We start from the raw sequence: 17,932 nt of genomic DNA on the forward strand, positions 1-17,932 counted from the left end.
CGCCACTCTCGGAGAGCATTTTGAACATTTGAGCATATGGAATCCAAATTGGAGTATAGAGTCTATTACTCTTCTTCGGTTTATCGATTACTTGCGAAGAAAAGTGTTTCTTCGTTTCCTCACTAGCTAGAGGCAATGGGATCTTGTTCGCTTCCAAGAGATCTTGAATGAGGTTTCGAAACCTGAAACATTCATTTGTGGTATGATCGTTCCCTCGATGGTACTTGCAGTAGGACTTGGGATCCCATCTTGAAGATCGCTTTTCTGGTGTTGGATCCTAAGTGGGGCCAATAGGTTTGATTAATCCTTGATCATAGATACAATCAAAGATAGCATCATAGGTTATTCCCATGGGTGTGAACTCTCTCCTGGGTTTATTTTTCGTGGGTGGAACCTCGTCACACTTTTTCTGAAGTTTCTTTGCAACTTTGAGAGCTTCATGTAACAAGTTTTATCCCTCTAACATGGATAATGTAAGCAACCGTACATCCTCTTTACTTGCTAATTCTAGAAGGTTATCCATGGCATCGAAAAAGATCTCCTCCTCTTCTTCGATAGAATGGATTTCTTCGACAGGTTTAATGAGAGATGAGGGATCAATCTTGTTTTCCTCATCAGAGATGGCCAAGGAATGAGCAAGAGGTGCATTATCAATGCTCGGCTTCTTACTGGCAGGAGGCAATGGCAGTTTGTTGTTATCAATTAAATCTTGGATAGCTTCCTTAAGCTTCCAACAATTTTTAGTAAGATGGCCCCTACCTTGGTGATATTTGCAATGTGCGTAGGGGTTCCAATTAGCTGTCCTCTTCTCAACCGGTGGGTCCCCAAATGGTCCAATAGGAGTTATAAGACCTTTTGCATTTAGTCGGTCAAATGCGGTGTCATAACTCATACCTATAGGAGTAAAGTTCCTCCTAAATGGTTTCTTTTGTCCTTAATTATTCATAGCAAGGACTTCACTTAAATTAAAGGTGCTAACATTGTTTGAGTGGGTGGTTTTGGAAGAAGAAGGATTGTCGTTTTTCTTTCCTTTCCAGCCACTGTTGGAGTTACTGTTAGCAGCTTTCAGCTTAGCCAGGTCGTCTTCAATATTAACTCCAATGTCATAGACGGCCTTGAAGGTATGGAGATTATTCTGGTATTTGAGATGCTTGGAGTACTTCTCTTGAAGGTTTTTGATGAATAACCTTACGGACTCTTTTTCACTTGGTACCTCGATCATCGTAGCTGAGGTTTCTCTCCATTTGTTGAAGAAAGAGGTGAAACCTTCATTCTCTTTCTGCTTGAGGATTTCAAGTTCCCTATAGTCAGTCTCAACTTGAATATTGCACTTGTATCTATCAATGAAAGCATTTACTATGGACTCCCAAGTAGAGGTTCTTTCTTTCTCAAGAGAAAAGAACCATTGTTGGCAAACAGTTTTGAGAGATAGTGAAATCAAGGAGGGAAACACTTTTTTGTCAATACCCTTAATACTCATTATTGTTTCAAAGGCTCTTAAATGAAAGTAATGGTTGTTAGTCGCTTTGAATTTCTAGATGTCGTTGGCATTGAACTTCTGCGGAAGAAGATCCTTGTCCACCAAGACCCCTTGTGGACTAATTCCTTGAAACTTATAGTCACTAGACAGTTTGCTCAGACTCTCTTGCATGAGGTCCATATGTTGTTGTTTCACAGGATCATCAATCTTGAGGGTTAGAACCTTTAACGCCTCATTCATAGTAATCAGTTGGTTCCTGAGCTCATTAACTTCCTCTTGAGTTGCCATTATTGTCTTAGCTTTCCTCTTACGAGCAATGGGTTTGTCGAAAAGTTGGACTTGAATAAAAAGGTTTTCTTTTATCAAACACCCTTCCTTTCTTGACCACGCGCTGTAAATTAAACCATTTTTGCTTTAATTACTTTACTCAAATTGACCTTGACTTTACGGTTTGAAAGAGAAAAAGCAAAAATAAGTGCATATCAATGTGAATGATTAGCTGTATTATCCATCCTTTGGACTTGCCTTATTTAAATATCGATAGTCGACACACATTCTTACCCTTCCATCCTTTTTCGAGACTGAGATGACGTAGGCCACCCATTCGGGGTATTTGGATACCGTAATGAAACCTACATTTATTTGTTTTTGAACTTCTTCTTTTATTTTAAGAGCTACGTTGGGTTTCATTCAACGCAACTTTTGTTTTACAGGTTTCATTCCTGGAATTAGCGGTATGGTGTGTTGAGCTATTTCTCTATTAATACCTGGCATATCTTCATATGACCAAGCAAATACATCAATAAATTCATTAAGTAGATTGATTAAATCGGTTCTTTCTTGTTTATTAAGTGTTAATCCGATTTTAACTTCTCTTTTAATGGTTGAATCATTTGAGATATCAACCGTCTCAGTTTCCTCAATTATCGGTGTTTTATTTTCAAGTGTTTCCATTGATTTAATAAGTTCTTTGCCATTTTCATTATTAGTTAAGCAATGCTCGTCATCTTGGGTTAAAGAAAAGCACGAGGAGTAAGCGGAAGAAGACATATTATTAAACTCAAAAATCATTACATCGAAAAGAGATATGTCCTCAAGGACTTGATTGCTAACTATACTAGGGGAAGAGATAGAAGAAGGGGGTGCTAAAACTAAGGACATAGATGACTCTACAGGAAAGGACTCTAACTCTGACTTTGACTCAGACGACTCTTCGAACATCGGTCCTTGCCTTGTCATAATGGAGATGCTCCTTCCACTTGGAGTAGTCACCTTGATTGTCTTGCGCCACCCTTGTAGTGATCCTTATGCTAGAGTGATTAGCTTTGAGGGGTCAAAGCTTTTACTTTGTAGGACCGTTTGGATGAGCGAGGAGTTATCCTCTATGTATTTTGGCTCATCTTTTTCTCTCCCAAATAGTAATCCCATGACATTAAAATCAAAGCATGGGGGTGCTTTCTCCTTGAGGATAGGAGTTGGGATTTCATCTAGAAAATAGCAATCTAGGAAAATTTCGAACCCCGGTTGCCTTATGCCATTTACGAAAAAAGGTTCGAGAAATTCGTAGCATGGATAGTCCTCTCCTTCTTTTATAAAATTTCCATTGAGAGTAAGAGGATACTGATCCATTGGGATTGCTTTCTTTTGGATGCGAGCGTTCCTACGTGCCTTAGACTTTTCCAGGGCTCGCTTGAGATCTTCCTGAGTCGGTTCGTAACCAAGTTCGAAAGTGTCTAACTTAGGGAGGCCAGTTAATTCCAGCAATTTTGCTATTCCTTTCTTCTTTCCTAGAGTCATTCCAGGAAAATGCCCTTGTTTCTTTAGGATAGCGTTTATTGTCATATTAGAGTGGGGGTCGTGGCAGAGAGGGGTCCTTTCATCTTCCTCAATTAAGGAGACCTCCACATTAAAGCCCCACAAGTCTTCATCGTCTTCATCGTGCTCCACATTAATGATGGGATTTTCTATAGCTTTAATCCTCATGGGTAAAGCGTCGATCGTAATAGGAATTCCTCCAACTATGGCCTTTATTTGTTGGTGGAGAGATGAAGGGACGGCCTTTAAATCATGAAGCCAAGGGCGTCCCAACAGTAACTTGAACGAGGCTTTTATATCTACCACTTAAAATGTAGTAGCGTGTTCTATCGCTCCCGTCGTTATATTCATGGTAATCTTTCCAAGAGCTTCACGACGAGTGTTATCATAAGCTTTTATTCTTTGTGTTGAAGGGGTTAAGTCTTCATCCCTTATGCCTAGCATCCTCGCAGTGAGTGGAAAAACATTAATTGCTGATCCATTGTCTACAAGAGTCATAGAGACGTTCATTCTCTTGCAAACTACTGTGAGGTTTAGTGCTTTATAATTCTTTTCACCTTATAGAGGTAAATCCTTGTCACAAAAGTTGATCAAGTTGATAGGACTAGGGAGATCACTCGTAAGGAAGTTAGACAACCCTTCAGGAGTGGTGTCAGAATCTATCCCTATCTTATCCAAGGCATTCATCACTGCCAACCTATGTTCTCGAGATGTTTCCAGAAGCTTCCATACATTCATTTTAACCTTGGTTTTCTTGAACTGTTTGACAAGATCATTGTCTTCTATGATAGGTATGGGAACTTGCTGCGTAGTCGCTATAGGTTGTGTTGAAATGGGAGGTTGCATTCTCCCATATCTTGTGAGGACGTCTATAGATGAATCTTCTTCATCCAAAAAATCGCTTATTGGATATATGACTGAAAGTGGAGGTTCTTCCATATCCTTAAGATAAACGTCTTCATCGTCGCTGTCCCAAACCCCGTTGATGTTGATATCTTCTTCTTGTGGAATTTGGACTAGCTTCTTATCATCAATCATTTTCATAATTAAATCTTTAAATTTAAAACAGTTTTCAATATTGTGACCCCCTGATTGATGGTATTGACAGTAGAATCTATCTGTCCTCTTTAGCAATTCAAATGGTATCAGTTCGAGAGGTTTGATCTTTCCACTCTCGAAGAGCATTTTGAACATTTTAGCGTAGGGAATCCCAATTGGAGTATAGAGTTTATTACTCTTCTTGGGTCTGTCAATTACTTGTAGAGAGAAGGGTTTCTTCTTCGTGGGTGGAACCTTGTTTCTTGGCGACCTCGAGAGCTTCACGTAGCAAGTTTGATCCCTCCCACATGGACAACGTAAGCAACCGTACATCATCTTTGCTTGCTGGTTTAGGAAAGTTATCCATGGCATCGAAAAAGATCTCCTCCTCTTCTTCGATAGCATGAATTTCTTCAATAGGCTTGATGAGAGATGAGGGATCAACCTCGTTTTCTTCATCAGAGATGGCCAAGGAATGAGCAAGAGGTGCATTGTCAATGCTCGGCTTCTTACTGGCAGGAGGCAATGGCAGTTTGTTGTTATCAATTAAATCTTGGATAGCTTCCTTAAGCTTCCAACAATTTTCAATAAGATGGCCCCTACCATGGTGATATTTGCAATGTGCGTAGGGGTTCCAATTAGTTGTCCTCTTCTCGACCGGTGGGTCCCCAAATGGTCCAATAGGAGTTATAAGACCTTTTGCATTTAGTCGGTCAAATACGGTGTCATAACTCATACCTATAAGAGTAAAGTTCCTCCTAAATGGTTTCTTTTGTCCTTAATTATTCATAGCAAGGACTTCACTTAAATTAAAGGTGCTAACATTTTTTGAGTGTGTGATTTTGGAAGAAGAAGGATTGTCGTTCTTCTTGCCTTTCCAGCCACTGTTGGAGTTACTGTTAGCAGCTTTCAGTTTAGCCAGGTCATCTTCAATATTAACTCCAATGTCATAGACGGCCTTGAAGGTATGGAGATTATTTTGGTATTTGAGATGCTTGGAGTACTTCTCTTGAAGGTTTTTGATGAACAACCTCACAAATTCTTTCTCGCTTGGTACTTCAATCATCTTAGCAGAGGTTTCTCTCCACTTGTTGAAGAAAGAAGTGAAACCTTCATTCTCCTTCTGCTTGAGAATTTCAAGTTCCCTATAGTCAGTTTCAACTTGAATGTTGCACTTATACCTATCAATGAAAGAGTTTAATATTGACTCCCAAGTAGAGGTTCTTTCTTTCTCAAGAGAGATGAACCATTGTTGGCAAACGGTTTCAAGAGATAGAGAAAACAAAGAGGGAAACACCTTCTTGTCAATACCCTTAATGCTCATTATTGTTTCGAAGGCTCTTAGGTGAAATTAAAATAAGGGTTGTCAGTCACTTTGAATTTCGGGATGTCGTTGGCATTGAACTTCTGCGGAAAAAGATCCTTGTCCACCGAGACTCCTTGTGAGCTAATTCCTTGAAACTTATAGTCACTAGACAACTTGCTCAAGCTTTCTTGCATGAGGTCCATCTGTTGTTGCTTCACGGGATCATCGATTTTTAGGGTTAAAACCTTTAACGCCTCAGTCACAGTAATCAATTAAATCCTAATCTCATTAACTTCCTCGTGAGTTGCCATTATCGTCTTAGCTTTCCTTTTATGAGCGATTGGTTTGTTGAAAAGTTGAACTTGAATAAAAAGGTTGTGTTTGATCAAACGTCCTTCCTTTCTTGACCACGCGCTGTAAATTAAACCATTTTTGTTTTAATAACTTGACTTAAATTGACTTTGACTTTACGGGTTTTGAAAAAGAAAAAAGAAAAAATAGGGTGCATATTAGGGTACATATTTTTGGCAAAAATAAGGTGTATATTCTTGGGAATTAAGTATACGGTTCAAACAAGTAGTTTAAATGGAGGATTAATATCCGCCTTATCCCTCTAAAAAAAATGACGGAAAATACGCGCATACAGGACTCTCTTAGTCATGGTCAAACTGTGCATTAGTGTGTGCTTTATATGGTGAGTGCAAGTGACATGCTTTGACTTTTGTGTAAGACCATGGGACTTAGTGCCTAAACTCGATTAAGGACTTGACATGGTATTATTACCGGTAAAAATTAACCGAATTGATTAGCAAACTGTTCAATTAGACACAAAATGATGACTCGAGCAATAAACTTAACTGTCGCCAAAACGACAGGACTGGCGCCTCTCTCTGCAGTGTAGCGCCAGACAACAGGACTGTCGCCAGGCGCTACGCTCCACAGAGTGGCGCTGCAGTTTAAATCTTGGCGCCATTGCTGGAACGTCGATCTGGAACTGCTTTCGGTATTATTACTCTACAGGGTATGCCTAAAGTCGTACTAAGTCAAATCTGATTAAATTATAAGACTTTATTTGCTCAAATTAATTAATTAATTAATTAGGCAAAGTTCTTTTAGTCATAAATCTGTTTATTTAGTCTTAACACAAGTCAAACAAACGGTTAGGAAAAACACATAGAGTATGCACAACAAATAATGCACAATTAGTCAAGTAGGCACAACATGATGCAATGAGTTTGCAACCTAACCATGGCTCTAGTTCTCTAAAGTTCAGGATAAGGGTTAGTCAAAAGAGGGTCCACGGTTAATTGTCCGGATGCACCGCGCGGAAGCCTAACCGTGAAGGGTTGGCGCGAGTTGATGGGACACCGCGAGTTAAGAAAAATTCACTTCCATGGGGAATGCTTGGGGGGGCCGTAGGCTTACAGCACCCGAACAAAAGTACTGAGAGCGGGACAATGGTGAATTCAACATTCTCGGATGTACCCTTTGTTGCACAGAGCGTTCAATTAGGTAGATGTAGCATGAATTTCTAGAGGGTTATGTCCATATGTAGAACACATATGGGTTTCAGAAAAATGAGAAAAACTCAATCAGGAAGTAGGATCGAGCAAACAGTGCTAAAAATTGGTCAAAATTAGAACGCATATTTCTGGCTCGGTATTAGAAGAACTTGGCGCCAACAAACAGAGGTCGGCGCCAACGATTTGGCTTTAGCGCCTGGAGACGGAAGTTGTCGCCTGGCGCTAAACTCTGTTTTCTGACGCTAGTTCCTACATGCCTCGGCAGCTTTCTGTGCTCGATAAAATTATCCAATTTCGCGCAGCATTATTTCGATTCTAGTTTTGAAAGATATTCCTCAAATTTTCTACGTGTAAAAATCCTATGTTTTAACTCATTACGGATGGTCTTTCCAATGAGAACTTTTTTATGCATATGACAATAATGTTAATCAAAATTACGCACATGAAATACTTAGAACTTTTCGAGTCTCATCCACTCATTCTAAATCATTGCCGAAATAAATTTTAGGAATTAAAATAGAAATCCTCCCCAGTGGAGTCGCCAAAAAACTGTAGGGAATATTTCAAGCATTATCCCTAGCTTGAACCCCACTGTGATCATACACTAAAGTACGGTGGCGTCCAAAAGGAAAGAAGATAGAGCAAAAGTGTCGCCAACAAGTTTTAGGAACTTGTAAACCGTTCATAGGGTGAAGGTTACACCTCTAAACGATCTAGGAGATCGTCAACTCCAATAGGTCTGGAACCATGACTGGTAGTTCGGGGATGAAGGTACAAATCCAATCTTAAAGAGGTTGAACCTGCCTTAATAATAGGCCTCTACTTTATTCTGATCGTATTCATGTACGCTTTCTGACTAACATACAATCAACCTGTTTATCTATGTTTGTTGAAATATAATGCACAAATAAAACTATTATTGGCGATCACTTGAATTATAATATAATTAACCCTAAACAAGATTATTAATTATCTTATTAAGCGTGATTACAAGTACCAATTCCCTTTAAACATGCATAAAAGGTGTGATCAAGCAATAACAATAAATAATATCAAGCAACATAATAATCATAATAGTAACAATCACCATCATAAAATAACCATGATCAATTATAATCATAATTAAAATAATAAAATTAATCATAATTAACATAATCATGTTAAAGCATAATAATAATAGCAAGATCCTAGGCATAATACTAACAAGATTAATTACAAACCCTAGCATGTCGCTAAACATCAAAGATTAAATATTTACCCCTAACACGATACTAACATGAATATTAGGAAGAAAATAAGAAGCATTGCAGGAAACACAATTGTCATATTTGATAATAGAAATTATAGTTGTTACCCTAAACATGATACTAGGAAGATCAAAACACCCTAACATGACACTAGGAATCATAATAATAACCTAAACATGATTTCTATATCATAATATCAATAAAACCATTAAGGCGCTTACTTGGATGCCTCGTATCTCTTTCTAATAACAAAATACACAAGTTAGTAACTTCAAGGAAAATAATAAATCAAACAATTAAATTAAATAATTGAAAGAGAGATTTGGGACCAAACCCTCAGAAATTAAAACCTTTCACGTCTAGGGCGAAGGCAACTTCGAACTTGGCTAGGTATTTCTTGGTCTTGTGAATGCGGAATTTTGTAGAGAAAGCTAGAGAGAGAGAAGAATTCTTGAAAGCTAGAGAGAATAAGAGAGTTAATTGTTGTTGATGATATTTGATGATTGAAAACGGAGATTTTAGGAGGCTATTTATAGAGAAAATCGGCCAAACGGATTAAAAAAAAAAATCAGAGTTTCGAAAAGAATAAAACAACTTAGCGCCAGACGCCAGACATTAGCATTAGGCGCTAAGGCTAGCGCTAGGCGCCAAGCATTAGCGCCAGGCGCTAATCCCTGTCGTCAGGCGCTAATCATTAATTTCATGCGTTTTCTTAATTTTGATAAAATTTAGCCGTACAGAGGGGTAAAATCGTATTTTCCTTAAAAACACTCCTTTATTCCGATTAAAACTCCAAAAAGTCAACCAAAGTCAATTAATCAATGCTAATTGAATTAGAAATGAATTCTAATTGCATTAGGAATGATAAATCAATATTAGACCCTCCTCTAGATCATTGGGCCGCACATAAACATCAAACCGGGCCCAGTTCAGTAATTTGGCCATAACTTCCTCATTATTTATCGGAATTGGGCTTATAATATATCGTTGGAAAGCTCTTTTCAAGCCCCATCCAACTACACTGTTATTGGACCTTTGCTATGGACCAAACCAAACTGGATTGTCTGTTTTCTTAAAATAGGTTTTCAAAAACATAAAGAAAAGGATAAAAAATTGTCCGCAACACTAAACTTTCCACACTTTCACTTCATTCGATTATGATTCGACGCAAAATGTACTCATCACCGGGTTTGGTTTTGGGGAGACACAAATGGGTGTCTACAGGTTGTTCGAATGAAAAAATGGGGTTACTTATGTTTTATTAATTAACTAGTATAGCACCCATTCGATGCACGACTTACAAATCTTGATACTCATATTCATTTCACATAAATTTGATAATAAATTATTTAATGAGTAATAATGAATTTACTTATAAATATGTCTTAACCTTCAAAAAAATTATGTATGAAGTACTACTTAAAAAAAATATTTTTTTAATTTTTAAGTTGTATGGGAAGATTTGAAAAATAATTCAACTCAATGAACTAACTATCAATACACACATTAAGTCAGAGTAAATCCAAGTTGATGTCTGATATCAACGAGTTTTGTTAATATTAGGGTACCACTATCTTTTCACATTGTTTAGTTAGGAGCAAAATCGTAATAAGATATACTCTTTTCATTTCATTGTAACACTATTTTTTTTAACGCCCAATATGTGGACCATAACTAGTCAAGTAAGGTGAGATTTTTCAGTTGTTAGTTAAAATACATTTTAATAATTCCAATTATGGGCGATTTACTTTTATTATTCCAAACTAATATTTATTAGCTAATAATCCTAACTACAGGGTATGTTTGCCCCCAATGAACGACAACCTACTAAACAAGTTTTTTTTTTAATTTTTTTTTGGGGTTTTAACAGTCACGTGTCAACATGTTGTTGGTCTAAAGAAATTTTGAAAAAAATAAAAATTAAAACAACAAAATCCCAGCTACCCAACTAACCATTGTCAAACCCTAACCTACCTCCTAACCTTGCCGGAAACCGGCTGGCCACCCCTCTTTCACCTTCGAAAACGGTCGGTCAGTCATCCACCACCTATTAGACCCACCTCTACACCTTAAACCACCCATTTAGCCCACCGCGACCCCCAAGGAAACCCAAAGCGACGAGCCTTGAAACGACCCATCTCCCTTCCTCCGCTACCAAATCGTCCCTCTTTCCTTCTCCCACCCTCGATGTTGGCCGTTTTAGCGGTGAGGGGGGAGGAGGGGCGGTTTTGACAGTGTATTCAAGTTGTACATCTAGTTTTGAGGGTTTTAGCGGCGGATGCAAGTTGTAGGTTGGTGGTTTTGGGTCGAAGTGGGTTGTGTTAGTGGTTTCGGAGGTCGGAGGTGGGTTTAATGGGGGTAGATGCTGGCCAGTTTTGGTGGTTAATTTGGGTGGTTGGTCGTTTTCTAGTGGAGATTAAGGTTTGGCAGCGGTGGAGGTAACGGTGGCTAACTAGCTGTGTAGTGGTTTTGGGGGAATTTTTTCTTATATTTTATGTTTTTTTAATTTGGACCAATCATGTGTTGACATGTGTCATGATCACCTGTTATAACAGGTCATTGACCAGTCATTGACCGGTTAGGACTATTTGGGGCAAATATACCCCATATTTAGGATTATTAAAAGTAAATCGCCCATAGTTGGGATTATTAAAGTGTATTTGGTGAAAATATGCTAATAAATATTTTTTAGCTAGGGGTATAAATGTCCTTACATTATTTTAAATAGTTAATGAGAAAACAAGCAATTAACAATAATGAAAGAAAAAAGTTATACTCCACGTATTAATGAGGATAAACGTGTAATTACACATTTTTAAATGTATAATCAGGGGCGAAGCCAAGAATATAAATGTGGGGAGGCCGAGATTTATTAAGCATATTGTATTTCCTATAATTTTCTCATTGCACAATATTTTATTTTGCGGTATTTGTGATATTATAAAATAGATTGACTATGTTTATTAAGCAACACAAAATATTTCATCAAAATAATCAACATTACAACTTCTGAGATCTTGCCTAATCAGTTAAAACCAAGGGATTGTGTACAATAATATAGGGTATAGACTTTATTATCTCCTATGTCCTCCCCATTTATATTTTGTATTGCTCTGGTTCATTTGCACAAAATTAAATAATAGAATAATAAAAAAAAATGTAAGTTATGTAATTTACTAATTTAGTACATTAGAAATATAAGAAATACAATAAAAGTAAGTTTGAAATCAAAACAACTTACAAACTAATACTATACTATTAGAGTAGTGAATTTCAAGGAAAAATAATACTAATACTTGTATAAGATATAGTGAATCCAATTTTAAAAAAAAAAGAATAAAAAGAAAAAAAAATGATATGCATGTAACCCTCACAAGAATTGAACTCAAGACCTGTGTACACACCACTATGTCTACAACCACTAAGGGTTCGTTTGGCATCATTGTGGTTTTCTGTTTTTTGGTTTTTTGTTTTTTTAAATCATATGATATATATCATGTAATGAATAAAAAATTAGTCAAATTTATTAAAATTATGATAATTTTGAAAACTGACAACCAAAAAGTGGAAACACCTTTTTCTTGTTTCTTGTTTCCTGTTTTTGGTTTTTAGTTTTCAAAAAAACAGAAAACTGAAAACAAAAAACAATGTCAAACAAGCCCTAAGCTATATGTTAATAGGTTGCATATAAGTACTATATTACAGTATATATAATCAATTATGGGGGCCAGCCTTTAACAAAAAAGAATCATCATGCAATTGGGCCACGGGGGGCCGGGCCTCCACCAGCCCCCTCGTCGTGGCTTCGCCCTTGTGTATAATTAGTATCACAGTATTCATAAGACTAATCTTATACTTTTTATAAGGTGGGGATATCCGTTTTATAATAATTGCAATTAACAATACTTTCTTATATTAAAGGACCCATTAGTATTCTATTAATTCTTACTTCTACCAACCCCATACCCCACTTTCACAACTTTTTTTTTCTCTCTCCTATTTACTACTCTCCCCCCCCCCTTCTTTTCTACAAACAATTAAATATGTCTCCATAATTATATATTATATTATAAAATTACCCTTTTGATCCCACGCTATTATTTCCTAAAAGTTTAGCTTTATATATTAGTTATTTGATAATTGGTTCTAATTTATCAATCCAATTAGTGGATTATATAATGTTGATTTTTGGAATTACGGTTACAACTTAGACCATCTCCAATGACTCATTGAAGCATTTTACTTTGTAGGAAAAAAAGAGTATATTTTGTAAAGGATATCAATAAGTTGGTATCTAAACTTTGATACCCCAAAAGAAAGTTGCCAAGTTTAGATATTCAAATTTGAGTCTTAATTAGGGATGTCAATGGGTCGTCTCTAGTAATGCCCGACCCGTACCCGAAATTTTTAATCCATACTCATACCTTACCCGGACACTTACGGGGCGTTTGACAAATGGAAATGGAAATTTAGGGATTAGAGGAATAGAGGGTTGGGAATGAGATTGAGATTTATAGTTGGGAATTTAATAATATATTGACAATCCCTCGTTTGGGCTGTGAAGGGAGTTGATTGGGAATAAAATAACACCCGTATTAATATAATGTTATATCCTTATGCTTTCATTAATGGCAAAATGGTATTTTCCTCTTTATTCCCAGTTTTCATCTCTATTACCCCTAGGTTATAAAATAATTGATAGAGCAATTTTATTCCCATTCTCAATCCCACCTACGATTCCCCTTCCCACAGAACAAACAAGGAAATATATACTCCCACCTCCTCAATTCCTATTCCCATTCCCAAGCCCAAATCCCCACATACCAAACACCCCCTCAGGGTCTAAAATTTTAAGACCCTTACTTATATCTTATGGGTCTAGCAAGGTCTAGATAGAGTCCAGGGTCCAATATATGTACTTTACTAAAAATTTTTCCCAAAATTTATTTAATCCTCTATTCTTCGTTGTATGATTGCATGTATTGTGCAAAAAACAATTAAACTACGAAGTAATACATAAGAACTTGATCCATCAATTTGACAAATCGTAAAACAATTAAATGAAAAAAGGACTTTTTGTGAAAAAACTACCTTTTATATACAACTTTTTGTGAAAAACTACCTTTTAAAAAAATTGTTGTAAATGACTACCTGTTTTTAAAAAAATGTTGTAAAGGACTACCACTTGCCGGAATATGGCCGTTGACTCCCTTTTCCGGCGTTGACCACCCCATGTGGCGGCCTTTTCTCGTTTTCGACCACCCTCACCCCTTCTCCTCCTCCATTTTCTAGTTTTCGAGCACCCTTACCCCCTCGTCGTCACCTTCCCCTCCCTTGTCCAGTTTCCGACCACCCCTACACACTTCCGACTGCCGCGCTTGCTGCCCCTCCGCCTCCCCTTTCCAATTTCCAACCATCCCCCACCCCCTGTAGCGCTCCTTTCCCCTAGCCCTCCTTAACCCTTCTTGCAGCCCTAGCCTCAAACAAATTATCAATTTCCGGCCACTCTCCTCCCTACCCCCACTTCCATTGAATCCGGCAGCCCTTTCCTTGCCAATCCCCTTCAATTTACTGCTCATCATTCCCCCGAACACCTCGAAACCCTTCCCCTTTCCCTCGATTCTTTATTTCCGACCAACCCCTTAAATCAATTTTCAGTCAAATTTCATCTCACCCACGCATCAAAAACCCTCGAAATCCCGCCCACCCTCCTTCGACCCCCTCAAAAACCAAATCGCCCTTCCTTTTCTTTCCTCAATTGAGGAGTTATGATGTTGTTGTTTGAGGGTCGCGGAATTGCGGAGCGATTGAGGGCTTGTGTTGGATTCGACAGGGTAGAGGTGGTTTCAAGTGGGGTGGGGTTGGTTTTGGGATGCGTGGGGGCGGTTGTAAGGGAGTTTTGAGGTGGGTTGAGGTGTTGTGGTGGTGGGGCGGTGGTGAAGATGGCGGCAATGCTGGTGGTGCATGCATTTACAACATTTTTAAAGGTCATGTGACTGGCACGTGGGTGGTCAACGCCGGAAAAGGGAGTCAACGGCCAAATTCCGGCAAGTGGTAGTCCTTTACAACATTTTTTAAAAAACAGGTAGTCATTTACAACAATTTTTTTAAAAGGTAGTTTTTCACAAAAAGTTGTATATAAAAGGTAGTTTTTCACAAAAAAATCCCTGAAAAAAATATTAGAATTATAGATAAACAAATTATTATTATTATCCATAAGCACATTATAATTTAAATCTTGTAAAATTAAGTGCACAACTAGAAAGTTAATTAAGAGCCTGCTTTTTATAATAGTCTTTCGTATCATACTTTATTTCATCATTAACATCCTAAAATATCAACATCCTTAGATTTTTTTCTACTCGACTTTGAAATTTGCCTAAGTTAATATATTATGCGGGTCTATGTACAGGTCTGGGAAGGGGTATGGGTCTTAAGGGTTCGTGGGTAGGGTCTGAATTTGAAAACATCATATCCGGACCCTTACCTTATCCGATGCTGCCTAGACCCATACCCTACGCGTACCCGTAGGGTCTAAAAAAAGAGACATATACTCGTAATTTAGGGTAGGGTCCAATAGGGTCTGGCTTGGGTGGGGTCCCGTACCCATTGCCATCTTTAGTCTCAATTGACAAAAAAAGTGAGCTTGTATCAAGTTTATACTGGTTCATTTATTTAACTTTTAATGTTTTTGTAAAAACTTACTCCCTCCGTTTCATAATGTTAGTCTCATGTGGAATCAATCACATAAAAATAAGAAAAGAAATATATTTAGTTACTAACACTAAAGTACAACATAATTCATAATTAGTTTACCTTATTTAACTTTTTAAATTTTTTACTAGGAAAGCACAAGTCATAATTGCATAATTTAAGGTAAAGATTTCCTTATTTAGAGTCATGTTATCAATCCACAAATTATTAATTAAAAAAAATCAAGTTATAAATGAAATATATTCAATATGGGTATATATTTTTGAAACGCCCAAATAGTATATGGGATTAACATTATGAAATGGAGGGAGAATAAATTTTTATTTAATTGGATATAGTAGGGTATATTGGAAAATGACATTAGTATACTTAATAGAGTCTCACCGTTGAAAACCAATTATATATTACGAGTTGTAAAATTGAGAAGTGAGTTAAGTATCAATGTTGAGTATGAAAAACAACTCATTTTATATTTTAATTCTCAAAGTTAAATCTCACCATTGAAGATGGTCTTATAAACGAACGGATAATTTTCTTAACATGTGATGTAACTTTTAAACTCCTATAGTCCTCTTTTTCCATATAGAAATAAGAATACTATGCGATTTCAAATTTAAACAATTTGTATGATTGATATTTTTTCTTCAGATTTTTTTCGGATTAATAAAAATTCGTAATTGTCCCTCAAATTAAAATTTTTAACTCCGATAGTGATTATAAGTTTGTCATTGTGATAAACATAAATATGTTTTTAGAAGATAAATAAGGTCAGTCCAAATTAGATGAACACCATTAGCTTAGGCAATAAATGGCTATGCTCTATCAACATCCGGTGGAGTGGTCGACTCCTACTTTATTAAGGTTGGAAAACTCTAGGCGCATAGTCCCTATGTATTAAGGATGCAAATAGGATGGCATTTTTGTAAATAATGCGAATCTAAAGGTGAAAATTTTGATGATAAAAAGTACCATTACATGCATAATAGTACATAAAAAATACTATTTAAATAACTTATGCTTTAATGGTACATTATACATGTATAGTAGTACACAAAAATGTACCACTATACTAAAATAAAATAGAAAATGTACCACCGAACTCCAGATTGTCTTCCTATGTGCATGCAAAATACATAGGCCCTATGCGCCTAGATGCACTCATTAAGGTTTGGTTAAACTCAAATTCATCAGAAAAACTTTCTTTTAAAAAAAAAAGAAAAAAGAAAAACGTGTTCCCTGACGTCATAAGTCGTATAGAGTCTAAATTCACGATTCTTCTTTTGGGCATCTATCTTATTCTCCAAGCTACAAGCAACTTATATAGAAGTAATAAATTCAAGCCTTCCTTCCTAATAAACGCACCAATTTCATACGTTTTATCTTTCGATTTTCAACATAATTTTCTTATTCTGTAAGAAACAAACAAGAGGATTAAGATGGGAGGAGGAACAGAAGCTTTTCCAGATTTAGGACGACATTGTCAATACTCGGATTGTTATCAGCTTGATTTTCTCCCCTTCGGCTGCAATCGTTGCCAAAAGGTACAACTTTTAAATATCCAGGGTATGTTTGAAAATCTATTTACAACCTCCTTTTCATATTATTTGCAACGATTTGACATAAATAAGAGAGGAAAAATGTCTTATTGTTGTCAATAATATAAAACGGAGGTAGTATATTACTTATCTATTGCGGATTATAGTAAAGTACATTATTAGATATTTGTTGGATTGTATATAGTTTTTCTGTTACATATTATTTGTATATCCATTATTTGTAAATTTTAGAATTTTTTATGTTTCATAAATAATTTCATTAAATTGCAACTAATATCTAATATATGAAGTAAACATAAAGGTTATTTTTTATAAAAAAAAAAAGTTTGAGTAATTCTAAGTTATAAGCCATTATATTATTACAGGTTTTCTGCGTAGAACACAGAACATACATGTCACATGATTGCCCGAAATCGGACGACAAAAGCAGGAAGGTGATTGTGTGTGAAATTTGCTCTAAATCAATGGAAACCACAGGTCTATCTTGTGAAGAGGAAGCAGTTATGAAGGAAAAACACGAAAAGTCAAAAGACTGTGACCCTTCAAAGCAGAAGAAACCGCGATGTCCAGTTAGACGTTGCAAGGAGAATTTGACGTTCTCTAATGCCACAGTTTGTAAATGCTGCAACATTAAGGTCTGCCTCAAACATAGGCTCCCTGCAGATCATGCTTGCAGGAGAAGGAATTCGGCAGTTTCAGATAATGGTGGCTTAGGAAACAAGTTTTTGGCTGCTTTTGCTGCAAGAGACGGAAAAGATTGTGCTAAGAATAATCGTGGGCAGGTTTCTGCTACAAGCAGTTCGCGCTCAGTTGAAGCTTGTTGATGTAATTTTTAAGTGATTGAATGGAATTGCTTGTGACATTTAACAAATTTGTTTGTTCTATTTGGTACTCTATTAGATTACTTACAGGGAAGTAATGTCTATTCTTCCATGTGAATTTGCATGCCCTAATTTGTAATACCACAAGTAAACAACTTGTTATTTTTAGGAAAATTTGATAATTACCACAATGTATAGTAGGCAAAATTAAAATTACAACCTCAAGTTTTTTTTCAAAAATTACTACCTAATTTTTTCCAAAACTTTTTAAACTCCCACCTGTTTGACGAATGACTTTATCTCTTTTTTCCTCTCTTTCCCTCTCTCCTCCCTCAAATTACCTTGTTTTCCTTGCCCAAATTGCATGATTTGATTTTATTTTCATCCCAATTACTCGTTTAATTTCCAATTTTCATTTCATAAACCCTAATT

The 17,932-nt window shown here is 36.5% G+C and overlaps 1 protein-coding gene across 1 annotated transcript; it reads left to right on the forward strand.

Annotated features, from left to right (window-relative positions):
* Positions 1-16,461: 16,461 nt before the first annotated feature.
* Positions 16,462-17,563, forward strand: LOC145556121 (zinc finger AN1 domain-containing stress-associated protein 12-like). The gene is made up of 2 exons (XM_081617786.1): positions 16,462-16,664; positions 17,045-17,563. Exons 1-2 carry the CDS (start codon positions 16,560-16,562, stop codon positions 17,501-17,503), a joined length of 564 nt encoding a protein of 187 aa, XP_081473912.1. The 5' UTR covers positions 16,462-16,559; the 3' UTR covers positions 17,504-17,563.
* The last annotated feature ends 369 nt before the right edge of the window (positions 17,564-17,932 follow it).

Source organism: Chenopodium album, chromosome 8, assembly GCF_948465745.1.
Source record: "Chenopodium album chromosome 8, dcCheAlbu1.1, whole genome shotgun sequence".
NCBI lineage: Eukaryota > Viridiplantae > Streptophyta > Magnoliopsida > Caryophyllales > Amaranthaceae > Chenopodium > Chenopodium album.